The 27,178-nt window shown below is 38.5% G+C and overlaps 1 protein-coding gene and 1 long non-coding RNA gene across 14 annotated transcripts in view; both read right to left on the bottom strand.

The window, feature by feature from the left end:
• LOC121907599 overlaps positions 1–2,615 on the bottom strand; it is a 30,206-nt gene extending 27,591 nt beyond the window's left edge. For 7 of the 11 annotated variants that reach the window (XR_006098921.1, XR_006098922.1, XR_006098920.1 and 4 more), the window contains exons 1-6: positions 2,019–2,568; positions 1,580–1,727; positions 1,076–1,240; positions 798–925; positions 340–639; positions 64–145 (exon numbers count right to left, since the gene is read on the bottom strand). This is a non-coding gene — a long non-coding RNA (uncharacterized LOC121907599). The other 4 variants (XR_006098917.1, XR_006098915.1, XR_006098923.1 and 1 more) reach the window with 4 other exon arrangements.
• Positions 2,616–9,500: 6,885 nt separating this feature from the next.
• On the bottom strand, positions 9,501–26,475 carry cbsb (cystathionine beta-synthase b). Of its 3 annotated transcripts, none has more exons than XM_042427346.1 (15): positions 26,309–26,474; positions 22,324–22,686; positions 21,497–21,603; positions 17,480–17,614; positions 17,288–17,367; positions 17,006–17,210; positions 15,489–15,580; positions 14,938–15,066; positions 14,750–14,834; positions 14,502–14,607; positions 13,818–13,895; positions 13,594–13,728; positions 12,041–12,149; positions 11,834–11,918; positions 9,501–10,768 (listed from the first exon to the last, which is right to left on the bottom strand). In XM_042427346.1, exons 2-15 carry the CDS (start codon positions 22,677–22,679, stop codon positions 10,626–10,628), a joined length of 1,845 nt encoding a protein of 614 aa, XP_042283280.1. In that variant the 5' UTR covers positions 22,680–22,686; positions 26,309–26,474; the 3' UTR covers positions 9,501–10,625. The 3 variants fall into 3 exon arrangements, with proteins under 3 accessions (XP_042283280.1, XP_042283282.1, XP_042283283.1); XM_042427348.1 differs by lacking the exon at positions 26,309–26,474 and adding an exon at positions 22,891–22,949; XM_042427349.1 differs by lacking the exons at positions 9,501–10,768; positions 11,834–11,918 and adding an exon at positions 12,541–12,615 and having other exon boundaries at positions 12,083–12,149; positions 26,309–26,475.
• Positions 26,476–27,178: the final 703 nt, after the last annotated feature.

Raw genomic sequence — 27,178 nt, forward strand, 5'->3', positions numbered from 1 at the left:
TCGGTCATATCACTAACTGTGTTATCACACAACTGATTTGTGTGTCTGATAACATCAAATTACCTGGACAAATTGAAGATCCCAAACCTTGTTAATTCTGTCCTTGATCAAAGAGCAGGTGCCATATTGGCCAGGAGAGTCTGACCTATGAATGTCAAAAACATTTTAATTAGTTTATTTAACAGGGGCCAAGCACAACACAAATGTTGAGCCAGAGTTAGCTATATAGCTAATTTACATCTGTGGTCAGACATTAAAGTACAAAAAGTGATACATTAAAAAATATCATATTGTTTTGACCTGTTTTCTATATCAATGATACAAGCCGAAGTGTACTACCTGCAGTCAACAGAGAGGATCAGCCCACCCCCCATCTCATTCAGATCTCTGACAATCCCTGCCTGTTCATTCTGTCAGGCCTGTACGATGGTAGGAATTGTGTAAAGTCGTTGATGGCGGAAGAAGGTGCTGGCACTGATGCACTGAAGCCCAAACAGCTTCAGCATTCTTATGATCTGGGTAGCCATGCAACCCGAAAAGTGGATGGCACCACTCAATAAGAGGTTGCAGGCAGGTATTTTTTCGGTGCAGCACTAGCTGGTTCTGCTAATAACGCCCATGCCCACATGTTGTACAGACCTAAGAGATGTATAAGACAGGCAAAAAATTACCAGTCTATATCATAAAAATAATAAAGTATATAAATAGATCAATACAAAAACAAAACAAAAAAAAATAAACAAACCCTAACCCAGGTTATGAACTTCCTTTTTCAGAATTCACAAATACCCTCTTACTTGCTTTATTTTTTACATAAGTTCTCTCCTGCTGCTCTCTGTTTCCCTGGGTTTCTCCACAACAGGCAGGGCAAATGTTAAACAAGGACATCAGCTGGCTTTGGCACACAATGAACTTTTCAGCAGCACTGAAAAAAGAAAAAGTTGTTATTTCTGACTATGACACAATTTGGTGACACATAATCTATCTAATCTAAATTAAAAGAAGAAGTCATACTAGAGGCCAGGGGGAGATTCCTGAAATGGCTCTTTTTACAGTTCCTTGTCAGATGACTCACTCATTTCTTCCTCTGGGATCCATGACATATCACCAGCTTCGTCAATGAAAACAGAGGAGGATTCATCATCGCTGTGTACAGCACTGGCCAGTGGATTTGATGTTCGTTTCTCACACCTTTCTGTCTGAGTCCCTGCACTCACCATCGTGGGCTGTACCTGGACAGCTAGGATAAAAAAAAAAGAAATCTACCCTATATAATTGTGCAACATTATACATTCAGTGGCCACTTTAATAGGAACACTTGTACAATCTAATGCCATCTAATACAACAGCTGTCACAAAATCTGCATTTATGAAGCTTATAATGTTCAATGTTTGTTGACATTCGGTCTGAATGTGTTAGTTCAATCATATGTTAATCATGGAGGTCATAGTTAGTGTTGGAGTTGTACCAGCCTGCATCATACTGAGAGGTTTTTCTAATATTTTGCCCTCCTACATTATGTAAATGGATGTGTGGCATGTACAGCTAATTCTAGATGTAAGAGTAGTGTTACACTACCTGATGAATGATGTAAAGGCTTGAGGTTACACTGTGAGCCAGAGTGAAGCACAGATGGTTGAGGAGCCAGTGGAGAGAATGCCTCTTCATCTGGGTCTACATGCACTGCAGCACCGGCTATAGGTGCATCTGTAGTATCTCCCAAATCCTTTTAACACACCAACATTACACCACATGAAAATAAATTACAAATATATTAGCTGTGCAAACAAAGTCACCAAGCTGTAACTAATATGTAAACAGTACAGTATATTAACAAAATGCATTGCTAACGCTAGCTAACATTAGCCATTATGCCTAATTAGCTGGGGGGGGGGGGGTTACAAGTTAGCTAAGTTGCCTTACAACAATCAACACGTATCACACGTTGCGTCTCATTATTTAAAAACATTATTTTGACTAATTTGGAAGCTGGCAAACGTTAGAAAACAATACTCACGGTGCACAGTTCACGTTTTCGTCGAGCTGAATCTCTGACGGATCCGTGACCATTAGGCCCGCCAGCGGCAAAACCAGAAGCTGCTGCTGATGGCGGACCTGATAAAACCGCTGTGTGCATTGAAAGAACCGCGCCAGCATTGAGTCTCACCCGCTCCTGGCATTGGCATCCCATCCTGAACTCCATCATACGGCTAGGCTGATAATCCTCTGGTCTAAAATGAGCGCCAAATAGGACTGCGTTTTTAGTATCAGATGCCGAAGTGAAGTCCCGCCTCTTCACTTGCACAAAAGGCACCCAGGGACCAAAGATAGCACCGTTCCTTTACCTGTTAGGAAAACGGTGGCCCCGATGTCCTGACAGGCTGGAGTTAGTGCAACCAGCACAAACACAATAATTTACCATAATGATGATAAATAAATGCCATAGCAAACTACCGAAAACAGACCAACTCACTTTACCACAACTGCTCAGACCGTAGACTATGAAAAAAAATATGGACGCAGTCACCGCTAGCGAAAAACAGGCCTAAAACCGTTAAAACAAAATGTACTCACCGGAAAAACTGATCATCCGACTCATTGATGGGTCTTTTATTATTATCAAACGCTAGACTGTTTTTAGGCGACCACAATGTTACAATTAACTTCAGAGAACTGAAATCATGCTGTGAAATAGCAGCAGCTACGTCTATACGCAATGTTATCGCCGTGGTAGCGACTTGTCAATCAAAACGTAGCCACGCCCTAAAGCATACGCTGCTTAATCGTCAAATTTAAATTAAATGGGACCATAATTTACGAAGTGAACATCATGCTATATTGGAGAAGACTTGAAACTACCAATCGAGAACATAAACTCATTAGGAAACAGTTTACTGAGGTAATAAATCAAGAGAGAAGTAAGGTCATTTTCTCATAGACTTCCATACAATCAGACTTCTTTTTGCAGCCAGTGGAGTCGCCCCCTGCTGGCCATTAGATAGAATGCAGGTTTTTGGCACTCGCCTTTGCCTCACCTATCTATGTGTCTCTCAGTCACTTAAGCCTACAGAAAGTTTTAGAACTTAACAATAAGTGATGTTTTTAAAAAAAAAACGTGTAAAGCATCAGGAAATATTGATCAGTCAGATTTAGTTTTTGTTGTGTATTAAAGAACATTGATCTGTTTAGTAGAACTGGACTTTTATTTTAGAGGTTGGGACCCCACCAGGGGTCAGTAAGAAACATCTGAAAGGTCACAAGATGATTAACAAGATTAGAAACATGAAAAAAAATCTGTTTATTTTTTCTGACTTTTCTTTACATTGTTGTCATTGTGAAATCCTGGATAACTGTACTTCCTCGGGCCTCTAAAATATTCCAATTAAACAATCTGAAAAGGCAATATCACTTTTTTTATGCAACCTGTGGCAAGAAAGGTTGGGAACTACTTAAACATCTTGAAAGTAATTCATAACTTATGCTGTATATTTACCTGAATCAGCAACAGTTGAAAAGACGGGAATCTTGAGATTTTTTTTATGTCAATTATACTAAAATCAACCCATGAGTAATGTATTGTTTCAGGACTCTAAATAGGAAACACAAGTTTCAAAAGCTGTATCTTTTGAATGACTGAATCACTGACAGAGGGAAGAAGTGTTTGACTCAAACAAACATCACCATTTATGTGATTGTTTCCACAACAGTTGTTTCCAACTCAGTTTGATGTACTGTTTGCCTCAAGCGTCAGACTGAGACATATCATTATTACTGTGAGTTAGTAAGTAATGAAGCGCTATCTCTAGGCTTTTATGTGTTATGTGGGGTCAAGAGATGCAAGTATGAGATGAGGCTAATGTTACTGAGATATACTGAAAATGCTAGGGTATTCCCAGAGGTGGAAAGTAAGTTAAGATTTAGTTTGAAATTCTTTTCAAACTAGAGGTGGAAATAAAAAAATTACCGAAACTAATTTCATTCGGTTCTTTTCAGATTAGTTGTCACTGACATATTTATGTAGTTTTTTCATTTTTTTCTAAGCTCTTCTAAGTGAATGCATCACGACTCAAATGCACATCAGTACATACATCAGTAAGTGAATAAATCACTTTGTACAGAACTCTGTATAATCTGTTTGATTGATAACTCAGCAGACTCTGTCATCAGTGAGGAGCTCCACAGCTACAAGCTACTGATTCAGTAACAACGGTGGCTCACTACAGTCAGCTCAGTTTGGGGATCCTGTCTTAAAGATTTTTTTATACTGAACACCTCTATTTCAAACTTTAACTGTGACAGTTCTGGTCGTAGATGTTGGGGCTTGGATTAAGCAGGACTCAGGGACACAGCAGGTATAATGAGCTTTACAGACTCAATACAGAGCGCAGCAACAGGCAGACTACCAGAAGAAGCACATAAATCCAGAAAGAGTGCAGACAAGGGAAAGCGAGGCTGGGAGGCCAATGGCTGCAGGGGCACAATAGGCCTTTTTCACAGAAGACATTTTGACATGTCACAGCGGGAGAAGGATGTAGATAATGAAATTACACTAGTAATGGCTGAATTTCATTGCTACTTGCTTCAGATTCAGGATCCTGGTCTTGTGCATGCTGGCCTATGCTGAGTGGCTGATTAGGGCAAGTGAGGAGCAGGTTGCTGACAGTTGAGGATCAGGTGTCTGGGAAATGGTGGGAACCGACTACAGCTGGACAGGCAGGGAGTGACAGGGACAAAATAGAGAAATGATATGAATAAGCTGTTGCTGTGACATCCAGAGGAGCATTTAGTCTTTCAACTGATCTGAAAGCTTTATTTCAATATTTCTGCAGGTCCAATAACTGGGGATATTTATTTTATTTTGTGTCTCTAATATTAGGATTTACAGTATTTCTGACAGGGTGCCTTCACAATGAGTTAACCTTACTGCTAAATGACTTGCTTCCTTTTACTTAAACCTGCATTAACTGATTTGTTTGGCCACTTAAAGTTAACATGGCGAGCCTGTTCGCAAACAGCTGCCCACTGTAATTACACATCCAGCCGATACAGAGCACCATTCATTTGGAGCATTATGTTTCCTTCAAATGGGGTCGTGTTTACTGTGTTCACAGAAGGAGTCCAAATGAACGTCCCCCTCTTTTGGTATTCACTATTTCAGAGGAGGACATTTTCTGAAATCTCCGAGTTCATGAGTTGTGACGTGTTGCTGGTGTTCTCAGAAATGGTGAAGACCATGGAAGTTCATTTTTCAGTGGATGGTAAGTTAATATATTGTATTTTTATTCGTATACAGTTTTTCTACATTGAGTAACAGTTAAATTACATATATATAAAAATTTGTCACCTTTGTCGTAATTTTTTGTACTCCGCATGGCGTTAAAATACAAAGAATGTCAACATATCTTGGAAAGAAGCAAAGAATGACAAGAGAACAATGAGGAGTCTTTTAGCGTCCACGTTGCCTAGCCGTGGTTTTCTCATGACTTAACCAATTGAACGCCAAGCATATTGTGTACACAACTTCCCATGTCATAACCACAAGCTCAGAAGTTCCATTTGAAGGCAGCAATAGTTTGTTAAAATATAGCCACCATGACGTCACCCACTGTATTGTGGACTCCTGTCTTAAAGTCACGAGTTCCACATTTTGACCGTCGCCATTTTGAATTTTTGAGCCAGAAGTGGCCATATTTGGACAAGAGGGTGGAGCTGACCCTAACGCTAACTGCTAGCTTAATTAGCATGGTGTATTTACAGTCTATGGTCAACTGTGATAATGCTAATGCTAATGCTAATTTTCGCTAGCGAAAAACAGGCTTAAAACCATTAAAACAAATATACTTACCGGAAAAACTGAACAGCCAACTCCTTAGAGGGTCTTTTAGTAAATCAGTCAAATGCTGAACAAGACTTTTTTAGGTGACCAAAATGTTATAATTAACTTTCATGAACTAAAAACACACTAAAATGACAACAGCTACAACTATGCTCCTATTCTAATCTGGGGTTGTGATATGTAACCAACATTGTCCCCCTGGTAGCAACTTGCCAAGTACAATGTAGCTACACCCTTAAGCATACAATGCTTTGTTGTCAAATTTAAATTAAATGGGACCATAATTTACAAAATGAATATCATGCTGTACTGAAGAAGACTTAAAACTAGCGATTGAGACCATAAACTCATTAGGAAAGTGTTTACCAAGGTAAAGGTAAATTCATCGTCTCATAGACTTCTATACAAACAGACTTCTTTTTGGAGCCAGTGGAGTCGCCCCCTGCTGGCCATTAGAAAGAATGCAGGTTTAAGGCACTTCCACATTGGCTTCACTTTTCAGACCTGGAGCTTGCTGATTGATTTGGATCCATGTTTCTGTCAATCTGATTAATGTACAGTAAGTCCAATATTATAAACTTATTTTAGCCCTGTTTTGGTCACAAACTCCAGAGGAAATATCAGTCTATCTAATCAGCTTGTCACTAACTAAACCAAAACAATGAGCTGAAAGACACTATAAAGCTCTGTAGAGCTGAGGGGAACGGCAGAGTTGGGTGATTATTTTCTGTGTGTTTATCACTATGAGCAACACCTTTCATACAACTAGTCATGTTGCTTTAAATAAAAGACTTGAAGGCTTTTTCCACCAGTGTTTTTTGTACTCAGGAGGTTACTTAATAACATATAAAAATAGCCAATAAGATTGTTTCTTAAAATATATATTTAAACGTAATCCTGTGCTGATGATTGGTGTATGACTGGTAGTGTCATACTGTTGATGATGAGAGACCAGATGACCTCGTGCAAAGGACAGTCAAGGGCAGCATGATGTGTCATCTGCTGATATATTGGTTGTGCTGTGACTAGTTTGCCCCTTTGGAGTGGCCCTGTTTAATAATGGAGTTGATGGTTACAGTTTCCATATCAGCACACTGAGTGTCACCTCTGTGAAGTCAATATTCAGTGACATTGGAGCTGTTAAGTCATTTGAAACGGTTTCCCTTTTTCCTTATCGGAAATGATGGTGCGATGAAAAGACTAATAACTTGGAAAGAGTCACAGTTTGTGAGCAGGCAAAAGGTTTTCATTTCCTCATCTTACGTCAGTAATGTGATGTATTCCTTTTTGAGATGGGATGTTATGAAAGGAAATAATGCAGGAAGGAATCGCTCAACATTGTGACCAACTCAATATCCATTATGGGTTTTTGTTGTTGTTGTAGTTTTTGTGCACTTAACATGTACATTATGAAATCATTTCATTTAAAGTTTTATATAATATCAACTTATAATATCAACTCAACAAAGACTTCTCTAAAAGTGTGAAAACACAGGTGTTAGTGTTCATGTCACTATAAACAATATTTCTCAGTGTTGTGGTAATTATTAGGACATTAAGATTTTAGAAGACTTCATATGGAAACAGAATAATTAAAAGAAATTAAAGGCTTATTAAAGATATTTCCATTGCCCATAAGGAGTAAAGGAAACCAAATAACAAAAAAAAGCTAATTAAGCTAATTTCAGATGTTTAGAAAGAGAAATAAATTAATTTGACAAAGTCTCCAAAAATCTGTTTGGCCCAAGAGAAAAAAAATCTTGATTGAAAATAAATTTGATGAAATCAGTTAAATGTGGTTCAGCTAATCACCTGATGACAGTAAGTCATAATAAAATGTAATACATTTCAGTGGAGCATAGGAACGCTGTGAAGGCATTAAATTGAGCTTGAATGAAATAACGCTTTACAAACTGAACGCAGCATGGCCCTTTAAATTCTACTGAACCCAATGTCCTTATGAGGAACTGAATATATCGTACATGTTTAAGAGAACAGTTGTACTGTTTGTGTACACAGTGTAACACACACACACACACACACACTCACACACACACACACACACACACACACACACACACACACACACACACACACTGCATGTGTCTCTGCAGCGTGTGTTAGTACTCCCTCTGCCTCCCTCTGGTTTCTTTGTTGTGTTACTACACATAGTGACAACAGACCAGGGGTCGTGTTCACAAACATACTGAGGATATTCTCACAGAGCTCCTAACTTAGTCTACATCTAGCAAGGAGTCCGAGCTGAGGAGTGATTTAGTAAATTTCTCAGACAACTCTGAGCAAGGAAGGAACAGAAACTTTTACCTTAGTGAGGAGGTGTGGTTGACATCAGTGCTAGGTATGACTCATTTATTTTAAATGTGTGATTCGTTGATAAAAAAGCACTCTTAGTGATAATTTGCATAAGATGAACTGTGAAATTGATCGGCCTAATCATAGAGTTGAGTCTCTAAGACAACATCTCTGATGAATAAATTGTAAGTCATACTTTAAAAGTAGCATATGAAATGTTGAACACAGGTCTACTTGTGTAGTAGCCTATTCACATGCTGATAGTTGTTATATTTGTTTTCTTATGTGTATTTACCATAGTGGTCATTTTAGTAATTCATCTATTTGATATTAACAGGGGGAAAATGGTTCAGCTTTCATCCATTTCTTTGATTGCTGGCCAGTCTATATAAGTAGCTGTGTTGGTTGGCATGTATATATTTTTTTCCAGCTGCCAGCAGATTCAAAATATTTCCAGTTCCCAAATATCTTAGTGTTGTGATCACTTTCAGTTCTGGCATTATAGCATTAGTGCATTGGGTGGGAGATGTGAGCGCATCTCTAATGAGATCAACCACAAACATTATCCCTGCACCATCTAATCTGTAGCGTTTCATTAACTCACTGTCATTCAGCATTTGGCGAATATTTCTCCTTCCTCTTTGTCTTTCCGCCATTTTCTCCTCTGCTTAAGAAACTCTTAAGCCTCTTAAAAGTCCTTCTCCCTACTCCTAACAGCTTTTCACCTTAGGAGTTCTCTTAAGGGCTAAGATGCTTTGTGAATAATTTACCTTTACCAGGATCTAGTCTTAACTGTGAGGGGAAATTCTTAGAAAACATCATGATTATAAGAAGTTTCTTACAATTTCGTCACCTGGAGAAACCCTTTGTATGAGAAAGCTTTATGAATACGGCCCCTGATGAGGATCAGGTGATTCATGGTTTACAAATTATAAATGTTTTCTGCAACAACTTTAGAGGATTGTGGTATCTAAACTATGGTTTGCAAGACTGTCAAAAAGGAACTTCTGCACAGTGTCAGCACCGAGTTTGTTAGAGATACAACCTTTTGAACACGGACCTTCGTCAAATATATTCATGGCCAGGTGTGCATTATACACACTATCAGTTAGACTTAGAGTGGTTTGAAATTTGAGCCACTAGGTGGAGGCATTTATCCACCTGTCTGTGCTGACCTGAAGAAAAGCTGCAACCTGCTAAAATGTGGCAACATCTCTGCTTCCTCACATAATATTTTGGTTTGGGGCTCTGCTGCAAACTTTCCAGGTAATCCATAAAAAGATAAGAATGGTAGCTCTCTAAAAATATCTACAGAAAACAAGGAGAAGCCGAAAACTGTAATGCACAATACTTTATATTAATAGATGTTTCAGTTTATTTTATTTACCAATCTATTGTTTTAAAGCAAATTATTATAAATACTCAACTTGCACCATCCTTCCTTCAGCATGAACATTCACTGTTAACCTTGGAAAAAATATATCCAGTTTTCCCAGCATTTTCAACTGCATCTCATGGTCTTCCTCTGTGGATCGATGTTCAGAAGTTGTCATAGAGATGGTTCAACTGCCATCACTTAACCTAAGTATGGAAAATTGGTCTTGTGATAACAGGTGGTTGTATATGTGGGGGACGTTACATGAATCCGTATGCAAACACCAGACCAACCCCAGTCAAAGTCATCGATCAGGAGTCAGCACATGACTGGAAAAAGATCAAGGATGCCGTTCACTTCTGACACCAAACTCCACCTGGAAAAAGCTAGTAAGTGGACTTTATGTTATGACTTTTTTTGTCAGATCCTTCTTGGCTTCACTATAGCCATTAGAGCTACAAGTACACAGCATTTAAAACAATAACATTTAACCTAACTTAACCAGCATTATTAATGATTAATGCCATTAAAATAATTAGAATTAAATTACATTCAGTAGGTGCAAATCAAGACTCATTAAGTATGAGGCAGCCCTTTTCTATGTTTTTCTTATTGTCAACAAATTCTATGAAAAGACCAAAACTAACAATGCATTAGTCCATCTTTCAATACAATCCAACTAACCCTTCTCTGTCTGCCCCAAGATGTACAGAAAATCATAAATATATTCTTTCATTTTTATAAAAGGCTCTGTAATTTCCTAAAATAGCTGGGCACTGTAGTTTTTTGCAAATGTTACTCAAACAGGAGTAAATAGTGCATTTAACGGGGACTAATTTCAGCTGCAGATTAATACAAATTTAGGGCTCCAGTGAGTTTTTACAGCAGACTCAAAATAATATATATAATATATTAATACTACATAATATTGCTTATGTGGAAACAAAGTCAAAGAATCACCTCCACAGATGGGACAACAACATATGTAGCCCCAAAACCACTGAAAACAAACATGACTTAGACTAAATCGCAGGTGCTCATGTGCTGCCTCAACAGGCGGTATCGTCCACGTCTTAAACAGGAAATGAAGTCACAGGAAATCACAGAGACGCGTCATCCGACAGTGAGCATTCAGATGACGAGTGATCCTCCCTCTCGTGTGTGGTGATGTAGTTGAGGAGGTCGATCGCTGTCACAACAGCAAACACCATCTGCCTCTGGCAAGCTGACCCATCAGCCTTATCTAGAGAGAGACAGTAGACTGCAGTTATACTGACATTACGGACTATAGCAGAAAACTGAAGAGAGATGAGCAGGATAAACATTGACTAAAGAAGATTTCAAACACTGTTGTGGTACTTTTTACCTTACTGAAGAACACCAGTATGTAGGTCACTGATAAGGTGCAGTGAAATATTGGCAGTCTCTTGCGTATATAAAATAAAGTATGTTTGCTAGAAAGATGCACAACTCAACATTGAACTTGTCATTTTTAATAGATGTTAAAGAGAGAAAGGATGCAAGCGAGTTATAGAGAGACAATGGAGTTCCTGTTCAAAACAGAGGACTTTAATTGAGTTACCATGACAAAAATGAAAAATCTGTCAGTGCACTTTCAAGTAGGAAGTTGGTCATAATTGTCCCAAAATTCTTCATGAAGTGTGTAGTAAATCTAGTGCTTCCTAATCTAAATCTAAATCTAAATTTTCTCAAATTTTTTAAACTGAAAAAAACAATCTCATCTCCTCTGGGAGTTTGTTTTTGGACTGTAACTAAACAGTAGGAAATTATTTCCTTCAACTTAAGATTTTTAGCAACATGGACATGCAGCTACAACAGCAATGATTTGTGTCTCTTACAATCTAAAATACATTTATTGCATCTCCAGTGTCTTCTACTAGAAATATGATTACATCATTATTATTATTAAAATATTTGTGTTTTTAAGCACCAATAAGGACACATCATGGAGGAGAGCATGGAAGGTAGGGCAGAAACTATTTTCATTCAATTAATAATCATTTGTCATTTTTTTAAGCAACACTGTCAAATGTGATTGTTACTTTTCTTTTCTTTTCTTATGCAATAGTAAATTGAACATCGTTGGGTTTTAGTTAGTCGGATAAAAGAGGCAAATGAAGATGTCATCTTGGGCTCCTGGAAACTGTGACTTTTCTGGCACTTTTCACTATTTTATAGCCAAAACTACTCTCATTTCCACTCACCCCTCTGTTATCTAATATCAAATAAAGGCAAAAATGCCACAGAAAATGGTATAAAGAACAATACAAAAAATTAGGTATCTTACACCAGGTATGATCATAAACCACAAGGGCAAAGTGGTCCATTTCAAGGATATGGGACAGCTTCCCCAGGTGGTCTGTCAGGAGCACCTGAGAGCACAAGTGTAAGGGGATTAGTGCACAAATATGTTAACTTTATATGCATATCATGTCCAGTATGCATGCCTGTCATCCATGTGACCACACACTCATGTTTGTGCTCACAAACTGACCTGTTTGAAATGCTTGCAGAGCACCTTGCTGACAGCATCTGAGGGTTTGACCTTCCCAGACAACACAGAGGACAGAATGTTCCCCAGCGTCACCATTCCCTGGATCCCACTGTGCAAACACACACACACACACACACAGAGGTGACAAATACAAGGGGAAATTACAAGTCAGAACTGAACTTGGTCATATTGCATGATTTTTCTCAATAAATTGAAGGTTGTGTATATAATGGGAGAAAACCAGATTAAAATAAAGTTGGTCTGAAGTGTCTATGACAAGAAAACACTGAAATCCTCACTTGGCTATTTGGTATGCACTTTTGAGACAGTCCCTAACTTCAGTTTTTGTTTACTGTCACGGCATGCACACTTCAATATCAGATAATGTGGTAAAAATAACACCTGTGGAACATCAGTCAAACTCCTGCACTGCCCAACATTTCACACACATACACAGAGGGAGAGTGAGGTAAGATGAGCCAGTGGGTAAGTTGACCCACCTCCTGTATGTAGGCAAGTGTGCATGTTTTGTCATGTGGCCATAAATTCAGGAAGCACCCATCATGTCTATCTCGCTGTGATGGAGAGAAGCACATGAGAGAAGTAGTAAAACCATGTGAATCACTTAGCTAAAAATTAGCCTGAATTGCTAAGCTATGCCATTTTTCCCAAAATGGTGTTATGGGGCAAAGTGAGCCACAGGTTATGGGGTAAATTAAACTGTGGTTCAACAGTTCAATGCAAAAGCTATCATGCCAAGAACCTACAAGAGAAAATCCAACTGACATTCAACACCCTTTGAAGAGATGGAGAGAGCAGCAGATCCATCATATCAGTGGCAAAAGACAGAAATATTGACATGTCTTAAAAAGAAAGTATGGAAAATTGGTCTTGTGATAACAGGTGGTTGTATATGTGGGGGACGTTGCATGAATCCGTATGCAAACACCAGACCAACCCCAGTCAAAGTCATCGATCAGGAGTCAGCACATGACTGGAAAAGGATCAAGGATGCAACCTTTATGAACGCATTGTTGGTTGTTAAAAGGTCTTAAAAAGTCAGATGGTCAGTTTACCCCCAACATGGCTCAACTTACCCCTAACCTGGGGCAAGTTGATTTTCAGGCCCCTTTGTCATAGATGTATTCTTACAATTCCATTTGATAGGAGACACCCTTCTTCATCCTCTTCTCTCATTTTGCCTTACCTTGAGGGCTGCATACATAAAAACTAGCTAATCCCACTCATATACATACACATAAAACATATGAAAACTGATGAAAAACTTTTGAGGATTTGAGCGCTGAATGTCTAAATATCTAAGTACACCATTTTGGCAAATATGTATCATGAAAAGTCATTTGCTTTTGCGTTCCTGCTTTGGATACCAGCAGTTCATATTTGCACTGTACACACAATCACTTGGACGAGTCCAATATTGAAGAGAAAATATGAATATTAAGGCCAAAGTTTAGATGCTATTTGCATCTGTTCATATCCAAAAAATGTATTGATTTACATCCTTAAATACAAATATTTCTGAAGACATGTACCCTGACTCATCAACGACTGGGGCCTGGTCAACTGCTTTCTCCTTCAGGATCTCAATGGTTTTCTGACAGGACACAGATGGTAAGATGGTGAGGGGGGCCGACAGATGTAGACACTGGACAGTCAGGTTGTACCACCTTACAGAGAGAGAGTGAGACAAATGTGTTATTTAACATCTGTGGTTTGGATTAGCTGCCTGATTATGTAGAGTAGCTGACCCTCTTACCAGGGTTTGAAATCCATGGGAGGCTCCGGGCTGAGGAAGCCCTTCTCATACATCCACTGGTCACTCAGGAACTTTGACCTTGAGGCAAAATGACCAGCAATGAGTGTGAACAGATAACAAAGCAAAGTCAGCCTGGTTTCAGACACATTTCACCATCCTGAGGGTTCTGATAAGGCTTGAACCTGAAATTCATCAAGTTTGTGTTATTTGTGGATTTAGCAAAATTTGGAGAAAGTTTTGAGCATTGTGTTCTCACACAAAGGTAAAGTGGTGTGTCTGTTGATTTGTTAAGCAGTTGCTTGCTGCTTTTTGTTCTGATTATTTTAGGATTTGCTTTATCAGTTGAGGAGAGCTTTTAAGACTTTGTGCATGTCGTGTCCTGGTGGGCAAGGGGTTTAAGATGCTGACGGTGAAATTGCAACATCCATGGCTCGATGGGGACGTTTGGTGCTTGTCATCTGCTTGTCACTTCTACACTGAATGTTATCAAAAGAAAGGAGTTTTTCTGTTTGTGGGTGTCTGTGTGTCATGAATAACATTAGCATTGCCTCTTGTTTAGATATTTAATCTCACTTCATCATGGTGAATAGTCAGATTATAGCAGTAAACTACCCTGTGAGCAGATGAGACTCTCATTGCACTGTATCAATGAGAGTATCCGTCATCGTGACCTCTATCTCTTACATGTAGTTGCGGACAGAGTCGGCCAGGATGACCACACAGCGCTGGCCCTCCTCAAGCTGCTGAGCCATCTTCACTGCTGCTGCCATGACTGAGCCGGAGCTGCCACCTGCAGTAAAAAAAAGGCAAATAATGAAATACATAGTTAGAGGGAACTAACAAAAAAGGATGTTCAAAACCTCCACACAACAATGCAGTAAAATTTTCCTGGGAAACCAATACTATCAAGGGTATCAGTGACATGAATTTACCACACAGAAGACCCTCCTCTCTGATGAGTTTGCGTGACATGATAAATGTCTCCTTATCAGTTGATTTATACCACATGTCAATAAGCTGCATGGAATTGTAAGAGAGAGGGAAACAGGAGTAAGTAAGTTATAAGAGTAAGTAAGCGACATTTGCATGCACAGATGTACACGTGCACAAACACACTCACAGATCTGTCCAGCACTGTGGGGATAAAGTCATATCCGATGCCCTCCACTTCATACGAAATCTTGTTTTCATTCTGATCTGAGTTGTCTGATCCAATCAAAACGGAGCCCTCAGGGTCCACAGCAACTATCTAAAACAAACAAGACAACAGTGTTAAGACTACCAGGCTCAGTAGTGTTTGTATAAGCAGGAAATACGTGCATGGGTCCACTGGTTTAATCGTAAAAGTCCAGCATATGATGTTAAGACTTTGCAGCATTACCAGGCTCAGTAGTGTTTGTATAAGCAGGAAATATGTGCATGGGTCCACTGGTTTAATCGTAAAAGTCCAGCATATGTAGTCTGGGTAGTTAAGAGGAAGCACTAGTACTATATGAGTTGTTGTTGAATTAAAAACCTTTCTACCTTATGTCAAAAAGACTGTACCCAAACAACAGTAACCTCATCTGCACATCACGTCATCCACACAAAGCTCTCAAATCATGGCCATAGATTTAGTGAAATAAAATTCATTCAAAGAGGTTCTTAATCACAACAGATTGTGTTGCTTGCCTTGATATTGGGGCACTTCTCCTTCAACTTTCGAGCAACACCAGTGAGTGTACCACCTGTGCCAGCTCCAGTCACCAACATGTCCAGTTTACCTGAAAGAAAAGGCACATTTTCCTTTCTGATCTGCAAAATGACATTTGTTATTGGGTAACAGCAAACAGTCATGCAGAGTATGTTTGCTGAATTCTTTTCACAGAGCAAGTGTGAAAACTTTTGAATATTATTAAAGTAATATTTTTGTGGTGCACAGACATTCATGTCTCCCTCTGGATGAATTGTAATAACTTTGATGGTTCTCTTACTTTTCATCTAGTGCCATCATCAGATCAAAATTTTAATTTGTTGTCAATGACCAGATACCTGCAAGACTAATGATAGTTCAATCAGCCTCATCTGTACTTGTACTTGTGTTAAGTGCTAATTATCGAATGTGAGTATCACGGGGTGAACATGGTAAACATTATACCTGCTAAACATCAGCACGTTAGCATTGTCATTGTGGCCATGTTAGCATTTATTCACAAATTTAGCATTTAGCTCAAAGCACTACTGTGCCTAAGCATAACATTACTGTAGATGCTCAGTCTTAAGTTTTTACGATTATGCAACTATATTATATGACTTTCATCAAATTATCCAACTAATAAATAAGTTCAAAGTTCAAGTATTTTTGTCACTCAATCCCACATGAATTAATAAAAGTGATATAAACATCGTCTACAGGGTCCAGTGCAATTCAAACATACATATGAGCAAAAAAACAACACACAATGAATATATATCTAAAAAAACAAATACAGAACTCTGTGTCCCTGAGTAGTAAACTAAATTAAAACATAGTAGACAAAAAAACTTAGAAGGCAGGTCCCTATTGCACATTCTGTATATAATATATTTATATAAATAAGCATTCAAGTTGCAAACATGTTGGTTATGGCTGATTACAATATAAACCGATCAGTTTTAACTTTGGTCATCTGTTCTACATTTACAAAGAAGACACAAAATATTAAAGCTTCCTTACATTTTACCTGACGCACATATTCAGCCAGACTGTCAACTTTGATTACAAACAGAAATAATATCTATCAATCTATAGACATGCCGTTCCATTAACTAAAGGCATCACATTAAACAAGAAAAATACACTCTCATCCATGGGTGGGGTGCATGGTTAGAAATAAAAAAAGCCTTTAATGAATATGGGCTAGTACACTTTAACAATGCACCAATTTGTATCAGCATGTGCTGGTTTTGAAAAGATTGTTTCCTCTTTAAAATAATTTATTTTTCCCTCCAAGAAAATGTAAACTGCCAGCCTTGTTAAAACTCCCCAATGAAATCTTAAAACGATATCCAATATGCTGGACTAAAGAGCCAGAACAACAAAAGGACATCACTAAGGTACAACATACTGTATGGATTGCACTGTGTATCAAAGAATATACTTAAAATTGATTTTTATCTTTCAGTTCTTCCAAAAGCAACAACAACAAAACAGAATCTTAAGCACAAACCGTCACACTGCTCCAATATCTCCTCAGCTGTAGTGTCATAGTGAGCCAGGGGGTTGCTGGCGTTACGATATTGGTCGAGGATGTGCGAGTTGGGGATCTCATTCTTTAGATGCCATGCCACACCCACATGGGATTCTGGTGAATCAAAAGCTGCAGAAGTAGGAGTACGCACTATTTCTGCTCCGAGAGCTCTCAACACATTCACCTGGAACATCAGAGTTGAATTAGCCAAATGCATCAGATAGAACTGATAAAGTCGTGATCATTTAAAGAGCTGCTTACCTTCTCCAAGCTCATCTTCTCAGGTATGGTGATAATGCAGCGGTAGCCTTTCACTGCAGCAGTCAAAGCAAGGCCAATACCTGTAGGCAACCAGAGGAGGTTTTGCCTGTTGTTTGCTTCTACAACTTTCTTAATATGAAATCAATGTTTTCTTCACATCTTGCATGTTTGTCTTCTGTACAATAAAGGTACCTGTGTTGCCAGAGGTGGGCTCAATGATAGTGTCTCCTGGTTTGAGGATCCCAGCTCTCTCAGCGTCTTCCACCATCCGCAGGGCGATCCTGTCCTTCACGCTGCCTCCTGCATTGAAGAACTCACACTTGGCCACTAAACACAATCACATGTAAGAAAATATTGTGTCACTGAGTGTGTTGAAGTTTGACTCAGAGTCTCAAAAGATCATGTGATGGATGTGAAATAAATTCATTACTTTATTTTATTTTCAAATATTGGGACTTAACCACTCTGCAAGATAAAAATCCGTTGAATTAACATTGTGTGAAAAGGTTGCTTCCGACTATTTTGACTCGACCCCATTTCCCAATATTAACATTTTTTTGTTAATTAAATAATTAATTTCACTGAATCTGGTTATAATCAGGCTACACAAATAACAGAGCAGAAGATTTTTTACTTTGTGTAGTTTACTTTCTGTTAAAATGTCAGAAAATAGTGAAAAATGTCGATCACCGTTTCCCAAAACCTGAGATGACATCCTAAAATGTCTTGTTTTGTCCCGACCAACAGTCCACAACCCAAAGGTATCCAGTTTGTTATCATAGAGGACTAAAGAAACCAGAAAATATTCACATTCAAGAAGCTGGAACCAGAGAATTTGGGCTTGTTTATTTTAAGAAAACATTTTTTTTCTTTAAAAAAATTGACTCAAAATGATTAATAGATTACCAAAATAGCTGGCGATTAGTTTTCAGACAATAATCTGGTCCTGAATACCACAAAAACCAAGGAGATCGTTGTGGACTTTAGGAGATTTAGGAAGACCACACACCCACCTCTCCACATAAATGGTGAGGAGGTGGAGAGTGTCAACGACATCAAATTCCTGGGACTCCATATAACAAAAGATCTCTCATAGTCCCATAACACCTCCCACCTGGTGAAGAAATCTCAACAGAGGCTTTTCTTCCTAAGAAAACTCAAACTGGCCAAACTTCCCCCTCAGCTCCTTATAAACTTTTACAGAAACACCACAGAGAGTATCCTCTGCTACTGTGCTATGGTGGGTGTGGTATGCCAGCTGTACCGCCGAGAACTGGAAGAACTTGGTCTGGGTGGTAAAAACGACAGAAGATTGTGGGAACTGTGCTCCCAAACTTGGACACAGTGATTGCTAGCTGTCCACACAAGACGGCTAGCAACATCGGTAAGAATCCAACCCACCCAGGTCTGTTTGTCCTCTTGTCATCAGGGAAGAGATACAGAGTCATCAAAGCCTGAACAAACAGACTGAAGAACAGCTTTTTCCTCAGAGCTGTAGCCTCCATCACCCCCCATCCTCCTATATCTAAATATTACCCCACCACCACTGCTGCTAATGCACTCAAACACTTTATTACATACATCTAACTTGTTGTGCAACACCTTTTTATTATTTATTATCTATTATCTTGTTCTCTTGTTTTTATCTTGTTCTCTACTGCTACTGGTCACTGAGTTACCAAACGTAATTTCATTGCGTGCCTACAATGACAATAAAGTGTCTTATGTCTTTCTGTTGATTGACTAATCGATTAATCGCCTAATTGTTTCAGCTCTAATTGAGTCATCTAAGCAGCACGTGGCTGGTTTCTGTCAAATTGTGGAGGGAAGGGTAAAACTGTTCTGCCAACTACAGTGAATGACATTCTGTTAAAGTTGGTGCACTCATGGCTGTGCCCGCACATAAATCATTATCAGCAGTAACAGAGAATCTTATATTAATGTATCAGTCCAGCTCAGCCTATAGTAACCTGAACAGATGTAGGATACAGTTAGGCAGAGCTGAGAGGTAAAAGAATAGAGTCTCTTGTTGTTTTTAACTGCTCAGGATTTGTGTTTTGTTTCATTAAAGTCCTCCTCCACTCCAAAATTTGTTTTGGGACAGGCATGTACAACCATGATTTTGTTATGTCACTAGTTTAGAAGCCAATCATGGTCCAAAATGCAAATTACAGGAATATGATGTGGGGACCTGAATCCACCACTTTTGAAATGAAAAATATTTGCATATTTGTTGATTCTGGATTTTTTAACGAGGGAGTCATTTTAACAAGGAATTTAACTTTTTTTATGGAATAACCACATCTAAAACAAATTATTCAAAGCAGAGTATTTGTATATGTCTTAAAACATGTCTGGAGGGGGTCAATAATATTTTTGTTGATAGACAACACCTTTTTTGTACATACTGTACTCTGGTCTGTTTACAGATCTGCTTCTTTAACATTTCACACACATCCACTGCACTTTATATGGGATGGCAGCACTGAACACTAAAGTTTATCTAATCAGCATGCTACATTTATATAATCCTTTTTCACAGAAGACATTTTGAGGTCAAATGAATGATATCTGAATTCAGGTTGGCTCACAGTCTCAATGTCATGGTTAATTAGGATTTTTAGTAACACTAACTGTGTTTCCTACAATGACAAATCAAAATGACTGCTGTGAAAAAGGCCTTTAAACTGTCTACACTGGACTTCGCTTTACAACACCAGTCAACCAGACCAGTGCAAATCAGATTATGGAGGATGACTGAACTGAACTAATGTTGGACATCATATTTGTGGAGTGTGGGGTTGTCCAAAGGTCCTCTCACCCACACCTGCCAACTACTACTCATCTGGGACGGCTACAATTAAATCTGGAGTGAACTACAGAGTAATCCCTGTCACGTGAAAACCATTTACGTATCGAAACAAGATCCTTTGTCTAATTAAGCCATGAGAACAAACCAGAGCTTCACTTTCATCAGTTCACAGGAGTGTAAAATGACATTTCTTAGGAGGCTTAAACTGATGGTTTTGGCAGGTTTCATCCTCAGTGAACCCAAAAACCTCACCAGGCTGCCAATACAAAACAGTGCAGCTGAGGAAGTATGCTGTACTGCATTAAAAATAAATGCTTTTCATTCTTTTCAAACTCAAAGACAAACGACTTTTTCTCTTAATGATTTCCAGATTCTGAACAGTTCACCAGGTGTCACCCTATAGTCACAATTCTCTTCCTCATTTCAGTTTTAATTGTGGCTGTGTTTTACTCTATTGGCTATAAGAACAACAGGTCTTTCTTTTTCACCTCAACACCCATGAGAAACCAATACCTCAGACAAAATCCCAACAGTCACACGGTGGGGAACATAAGGCCACGAGCTACATGATACCTGAATGTTCCCTTCTTAACAGGTAAGCAGGGAGCCAATAGGGACACTGTGGTATCAACAGTCCTTAAGAAAAGCAGTGGCGGCTCTTCCGCTTGCACGTATCAAATTAATGTGTTTGTCTGCATGCCTTATTCCCTGAAAGAAGCCTTGTTTTTCTGATGGTATGCCAGCTAAGACTACCAATCAAATCAAGCCAGCACTTTTTCCCCCACTCTCAAATTTCTTGCTGTTCCAAGAAGGAGAACAATAAGGCTGTTTTTCAGAGACAGGAAAACAACATTTTACTGTCCCGTCCCGTTCATCTTCTTTGGCTATGTGCGTAATAAGTATGCAGACAAATTTACATGACTGAGGCAACCAGTCACACCTCCGAACAACCTGTAATAACTCTTACAGGTTGTTCCAGGTAACAAACATGAATACAGGGTGGACAAAGTATAGATTCATAGACAGTGGTTTTAAAATTAAAGTGTTTTGTAAAAAGATTTTGTACAACTATAAGCAAAAACATTCCTCTTGCAACTGATTAATAAGTACAGCATCACCTTCTCATTTCTTTTTTGGATGTTTTTGACCTTTTCACAACTTATAAGTGTATTATCACGACAGCATTGCACTTGCATTGATTGGTTATTACTATACCATAAATGGAAAACTGTCTTCAGGTGTCAGACCAAAATAATTGTACACCATTTTATGTTAAAATAATTTTGTGTAAAGAGTTAGTTGTGCAAATATTTGCATTTTTCTGTTATTGATACACAAGCACATGTGGGTGAGTCATATGTTAGCTTTGCAGGGACCACATGAAAGTTTTTACTCACAAATCTCACACTTCAGTCCAAACTCCTGAGGGACTTTGTTCAGACGAACCAGAGGTGTGTCCCCAATTTTCCCGAGGATGTTGGGGAGGATTCTGGGGGTCTTGATGCTGAGATGGACAGAAGAGAAAATACTCATGAAAAAGTCACCAGCTGTGGTGTGTAAATGCAGCATTCTTCACATGCTCACCTGTACCTGATCACAGTTTTAAAAGAGTGTGAACCTATCCTTTAATAATGATATTTGAGTGAGAGCACCAAGGCCTTATAGGTCTTTTTCAAGTGATACGTTTTGATTTGTCATAGCACAAAAAACATTGCTGTAATTAATAACACCAAGGTGTATTTCATTATGGATGCTGGTTCACTGAAACACTTAATGGAACTAGTTACAGCTGTGCTTTTCCTCCAATGACAGGTCAAAATATCAACTATGAAAAAGGTCTTTAGTACATACTGGCACAGGAATTACTCGCTATCACACCTTAATTAAGACATAGCTAATGTTGCCTCTCCACCTATGACATGCAAGAAATTTTAACATCCTAAATACACTGATCATGGGCAATAAACTACACTGCTTACGTAAACTGATGTGTGCATATACCATATGCTATAAGGTACCAGCAAAGTGAATTTTGTCTAAACCCATCCCAACAGAGCAGTATGAAGAAGATGTAGCACCACCATGCATGTAGCATGAACAGCACAGTTGTTACTGAAAAGAGTTTTGTTACATGCTTTTCTTACTCTTTAGTCCTGCTTCCAGCGTTAATTAATCCCAACAAAGACTGATTTAGTTTGAGAGTTTTCATTATTATGAGTCTTACCTTGCTGGGTGGCTGTGAGGTGACTCTGAAACAGGTGCTCCCAGCCTCCAGGTACATCTGCTGGGCAAATCAGGTCGGATCCAGTTCCTCTCATCAGCAGCCTCTTCTCTGTTCTCCAGCTCACTCTCACTGTTTTCCCCACTCTCACAGGGTGATTCATCCTGAACCTTGAGACAGTCCTGTTCTCTATTTACAGATAACTTGTGACCATGGGTGATAGTTATGGCGTCTCCATCAACATAAGTCTCACTGGAAGACTTTTGACCCAGAGTGACATCTGCATTTATCAGGTTAGCTGCATGTGGGTAAAGAGTAGGAACACCTTCCGAAGCTGCATTACCAGAAACAGAAGGCATGGCTCACCTAGAGGGAGATGGGACAGATATTACAATCACACATGCACATAAACACAGCCTTCAGATTTTAATGAATAAACAGCAATCTGCTTGAATCTGGCTAAAGATTACATGCATTAAAGTGTTTTTGGTCTGGTCAAGAAGTGAATGAAATTTCCACAGATTTCAGAAAATAATATAGACAGCATCAAAATGGCCTTTTACACTTAACTGGTTGTATATAACTTTTCCTGTTGGTTAAAATCTGACTGAAATAACATTTAGTCATCCAGTTTTGTATTCAAATAATAATTATTTTAAATTTAGTGACAATAGTTTTTTATCATTAAAATGAAGAAAAAAAGGTATTTGGGGAAATATCAGAAATACACATTTTCTGTCTTGGCAGCTGGAGGAGTGTGTCACTGTCTGCGTTTGATTGACATTAGCTGGCAGGCTGCCAGAGTGCTGATGTTACACTGTACGAAACAAGAGACAAAGGAAACAAACTTGTGCTGTGGCCTACATGACATGGGCAGATAGCAGGCTATTAGCAGTGGTATTGAAGAGGAGGAACCACACCAGCATCTAACCAGACCAAAGTGACATTTGCAGCAAATTAGCTAACTAGCCTGTTAACTGATGTTAGTGGTGCACTTTCCCCCAATGAATGTTTGTTTGGTGGCTCGTTCAACAAGCTAAGGTGCAGGACAAGACGTGTATTCATGTTTGTAATTTAGATAAGAAGGAGACTTTAGCAGGAAAGCTAATGTGAGTTGTTGTTCAGAGTCTGTGTTGTGTAGCAGGATGCTATCAGGCTCAGTGTGACCGTCTGCTCTGCCTATGATGGCAGATATGATACACTTTCTGCAAATATGGTTCAACTTAAGCGATTGCCCAATTTTACATTTTTTTCTCAAAGGAGAACACATGACAATTATCAGATCAGATATGTATGCTGAAGCACACAAAAAGCATGCAGTTTCAGTTGGACTTAAAAAAGAGAAAAATTCAAAAGAAAGAGGAAAAAACATGTTGCAGTCAAAGCTGCATTGATTGAAGTTTTGGCCACTTTGGGGCAATGTAAACATTGACACATTATCACCCTATAAAGCAGTTATTGCAACAGTGTAATTAAACAATTATCTATTTACACATCCAACAGACAAGGAGCAACATTAGTATTAATTTGCAGTCATGTTTCTGTCAAACTGAGCACAAGAACTCTCCTTTTAGCTCAGTTTTGGTCTTCATTGATTCCTATTAAAAACATTGATGGTTCCTGGAGGATGAACCCTATAATGACTAGCGCCACCATGATGATGATATTTGTGGTTTTGAGCGAAATGTCTCAACAACTATTGGATGGATTGCCATGAAATTTGGTACAAACATCCATGTTCCTTTAGAATTAATTGCAATATCTTTGGTGATCCCTTGACTTTTTATCTAACACCATCATCAGGTAAAAACTTTCAGTTGGTCCAATAATTTGGTTTATGACCAGATACCTGCAAAATAAATGCCATTCCCATCAGTCTCACATGTATGGCAGTTTGTGTTTAGTGCTAATTTGCAAATGCTAACATGCTAAAAAGTTCAACTAAATTGCTGATAAACATCAGGATGTTAACATTGTCATTATGAGCATGTTAGCATGCTGACATTAGCATTTAGCTCAAAATATCATTAAGTACAGCCTCACTGAGCCACTAACATGGCTGCAGACTCTTGTTGACTCTGCAGAGTTTTGGATATGAATGGAAGGCCAGCAGGCTTGTTTTAACAGGTTTTTCCTGGTGAACTGTATGATGAGTGTCAAGGTACCAGGCCTTCAAGACATGACTTTGACTGTACAGCACAGTGTTCATAAACTGTAGCAGTTGTCCCATATCTGGTGGGAAATGATGTTGCCATAAACGCAAATATACTGCAGCTCTGTTTGATGAGTCAAGTAATAATGAAGAAACACCAAAAAACTAAAAGAGCAACATAGTGGTTGGTATTAACACAAACTTTTGTTGGATTACAGCAATTACAAGCAGACATCTTGCCAACCAAATAGTCCTAACAGATGTCACAGAGGGATGTGTCCTCCAACAGATACCCTGTACCTAGCAGATCCCTCAGATCCTCTGCAGCTGGACTCCTTGTTGTCCCAAGGATTTCAACAAAAACACATGGGGAGACAGCTTTTAGTCTCTGGAACAATCTGGCTGAGGATCTGAGGGACTCCACCTCTATGGACATTTTTAAGAGAAACTTCTTAGTTTCTTTTTAGCCTGGCTTTTACTGAATTTGTTGTGCCTTTGCTCACCTCTGTTTGTTTGCTTTTGTCGCATTGTCTTTCGGACATGTGCAGCACATTGGGTTACAACCACTGTATTAAATGTGCTATAAACATAAAGATTGATTGATTGATTACAGCTCATTAGTGTTGATTAAAAAAACTTTGTTTTCATGGGAGAATCATTCAAATGCTCAAATGTCACTCGAGCACTCAGACAGACAACATAACAAGGACTCATTAATGTCATAAAGGTTGGTTCTGATTGGTTGACATAAAATACATTAAATTAACTGTATGTACTATTATCCCTGACATGGTGATTTTTTAAATCATCTTGCTTATTGATAGTGTCGTGGAGCTCTACAGGAGATATAAGCCACATGCCAATAAAGGCCAAATCATTATTCAATAATCAATTAATGATCATTTATGCCAAACAAAAAGTCATCTGGTGAAATTCACGCACACTTTTTATTTCTCTGATGTTTTCACATCACAAACGATAAACAACAGCATTAAACAAACTGGTAACAAACTGTGGCCAGTAACAAACTGGCCAGAGTTTCACACATTGACCATACACAGTCCAGCCGTATGCTAGGTTTTGACCTAGTCTTATTTGTCTTGTGTCCCGCAGACTAACTTTAATAAAAATAAGTATCTGCTCGACATGTCAAGAGACTATTATGATAATGCTGTCAGGATCATAAGTAGACCTACTGCTAAAGATACATTAAACACATTGATTCAAGTACAGTGGTTTTAAATGCAAGACTACAGCTGTTTTGTTTTTGCACTGGATTTGTTATCATAAGTTATATTCAAGACGAAGTGAAACAAAGTGATCATTCATAAAAGTATGGATAAAATAATACATTTAAAAAATAATAATAATCCGTCATTAACATATTTCGATAATTACGGTAACTTATCCGGTAATTAGTTTTAGTTTCGTTTTAGTTTTGGTGATTTCATTTAGGTTATGCATTTATTATAACATCAGGCGAACATCTTCTGTGTCAATTATCAGTTTAATGATAATTTTTTATTTTACATTAATTCGCAAATTGAATGCACTATTTCAACTGCGACATTAATGAAGAAAAAAATCCGGATGTTTCGTCACAGTAATCTGATAACAGTGATGAAATAAAAAATGATGCAATAACTGCGGAACATAACACATATCCATCTGAGGATGCTGTGGCATTTAATCCTGACTGGTAAGTCAAACGGTTACTTTAAAAAAAATATATGCTACATGTAGATCAAGAACAACAGTGTCTGTGCAGCCCAGTGATGCAGGTGCTGAATCACTATTAATAAACATGCTAAATGCTTTTCATTGTCGTGCACTCACCTGTGCGTCAGCCAGCGTCTAGTCAACAGCAGCTGCTAAGGTCAAAGACTGACTGAGCCTCCTACCAGCAGACGCAGACCGGAACAATCCACATCCACAAACCCTCCCTGCACTGATGGACGTGGGGCAGTTTCTACTCTTTATTTTCATACCTTCACTCTCCAATCAGCACTCACTGACTCACACAACCACTAACCAGTTAAACACCAGTGTGGGAAGAATATTTCAGCTTCTTTACTGAAGTGAAAAATAGCAACACCACTGTGTATAAATAGTCATTTACATGTAAAAATCCTGCATCCACAATTTAATTAAACACAAAGTATTATCAGCAAAGTGTAATTAAAGTATAAAAAGTACTGGATTATTATTACTGATGCATTTTTATGTAGCCGGTGGAGGTGCAGCTAATGTAAGAACAATTTATTTGATTCATTCTTGGCACTTTCTCACATTATGTTTTCTATTGCTGGTTCCTTGTTTTATAGTGGGAGAAATGGGCAGCACCTCTGATAGGACCACAGAGCAGCAGAGCTCAAGAGGAAACAGGATGCATGATTTCTGTTTGCTTGAGTGTGAGGAAAAAATAAACCACAAGAAAAATGGAAGACAGACATCAGACTTGCATCAGTGGCTTATTGATTTCAAATTTGTTAGATTTGGATTATGGACAAATAGCCACTGCAGGTAGTTTAATCTATTACATCATATTTTAAACTGATCGTATGTTTTACATGTAAATTCTTAATCTGTATAGTAACTATAGTTGTTAGATAAATGCAGTGGAGTGTGAAGTACAATGTTTCCGCTGAAATTCAGTGTGGTGGAAGTATTAAGTAACTCAAAATCATGCAGTACTTGTGTAAATGT

Source organism: Thunnus maccoyii, chromosome 11, assembly GCF_910596095.1.
Source record: "Thunnus maccoyii chromosome 11, fThuMac1.1, whole genome shotgun sequence".
Classification (NCBI taxonomy): Eukaryota; Metazoa; Chordata; class Actinopteri; order Scombriformes; family Scombridae; genus Thunnus; species Thunnus maccoyii.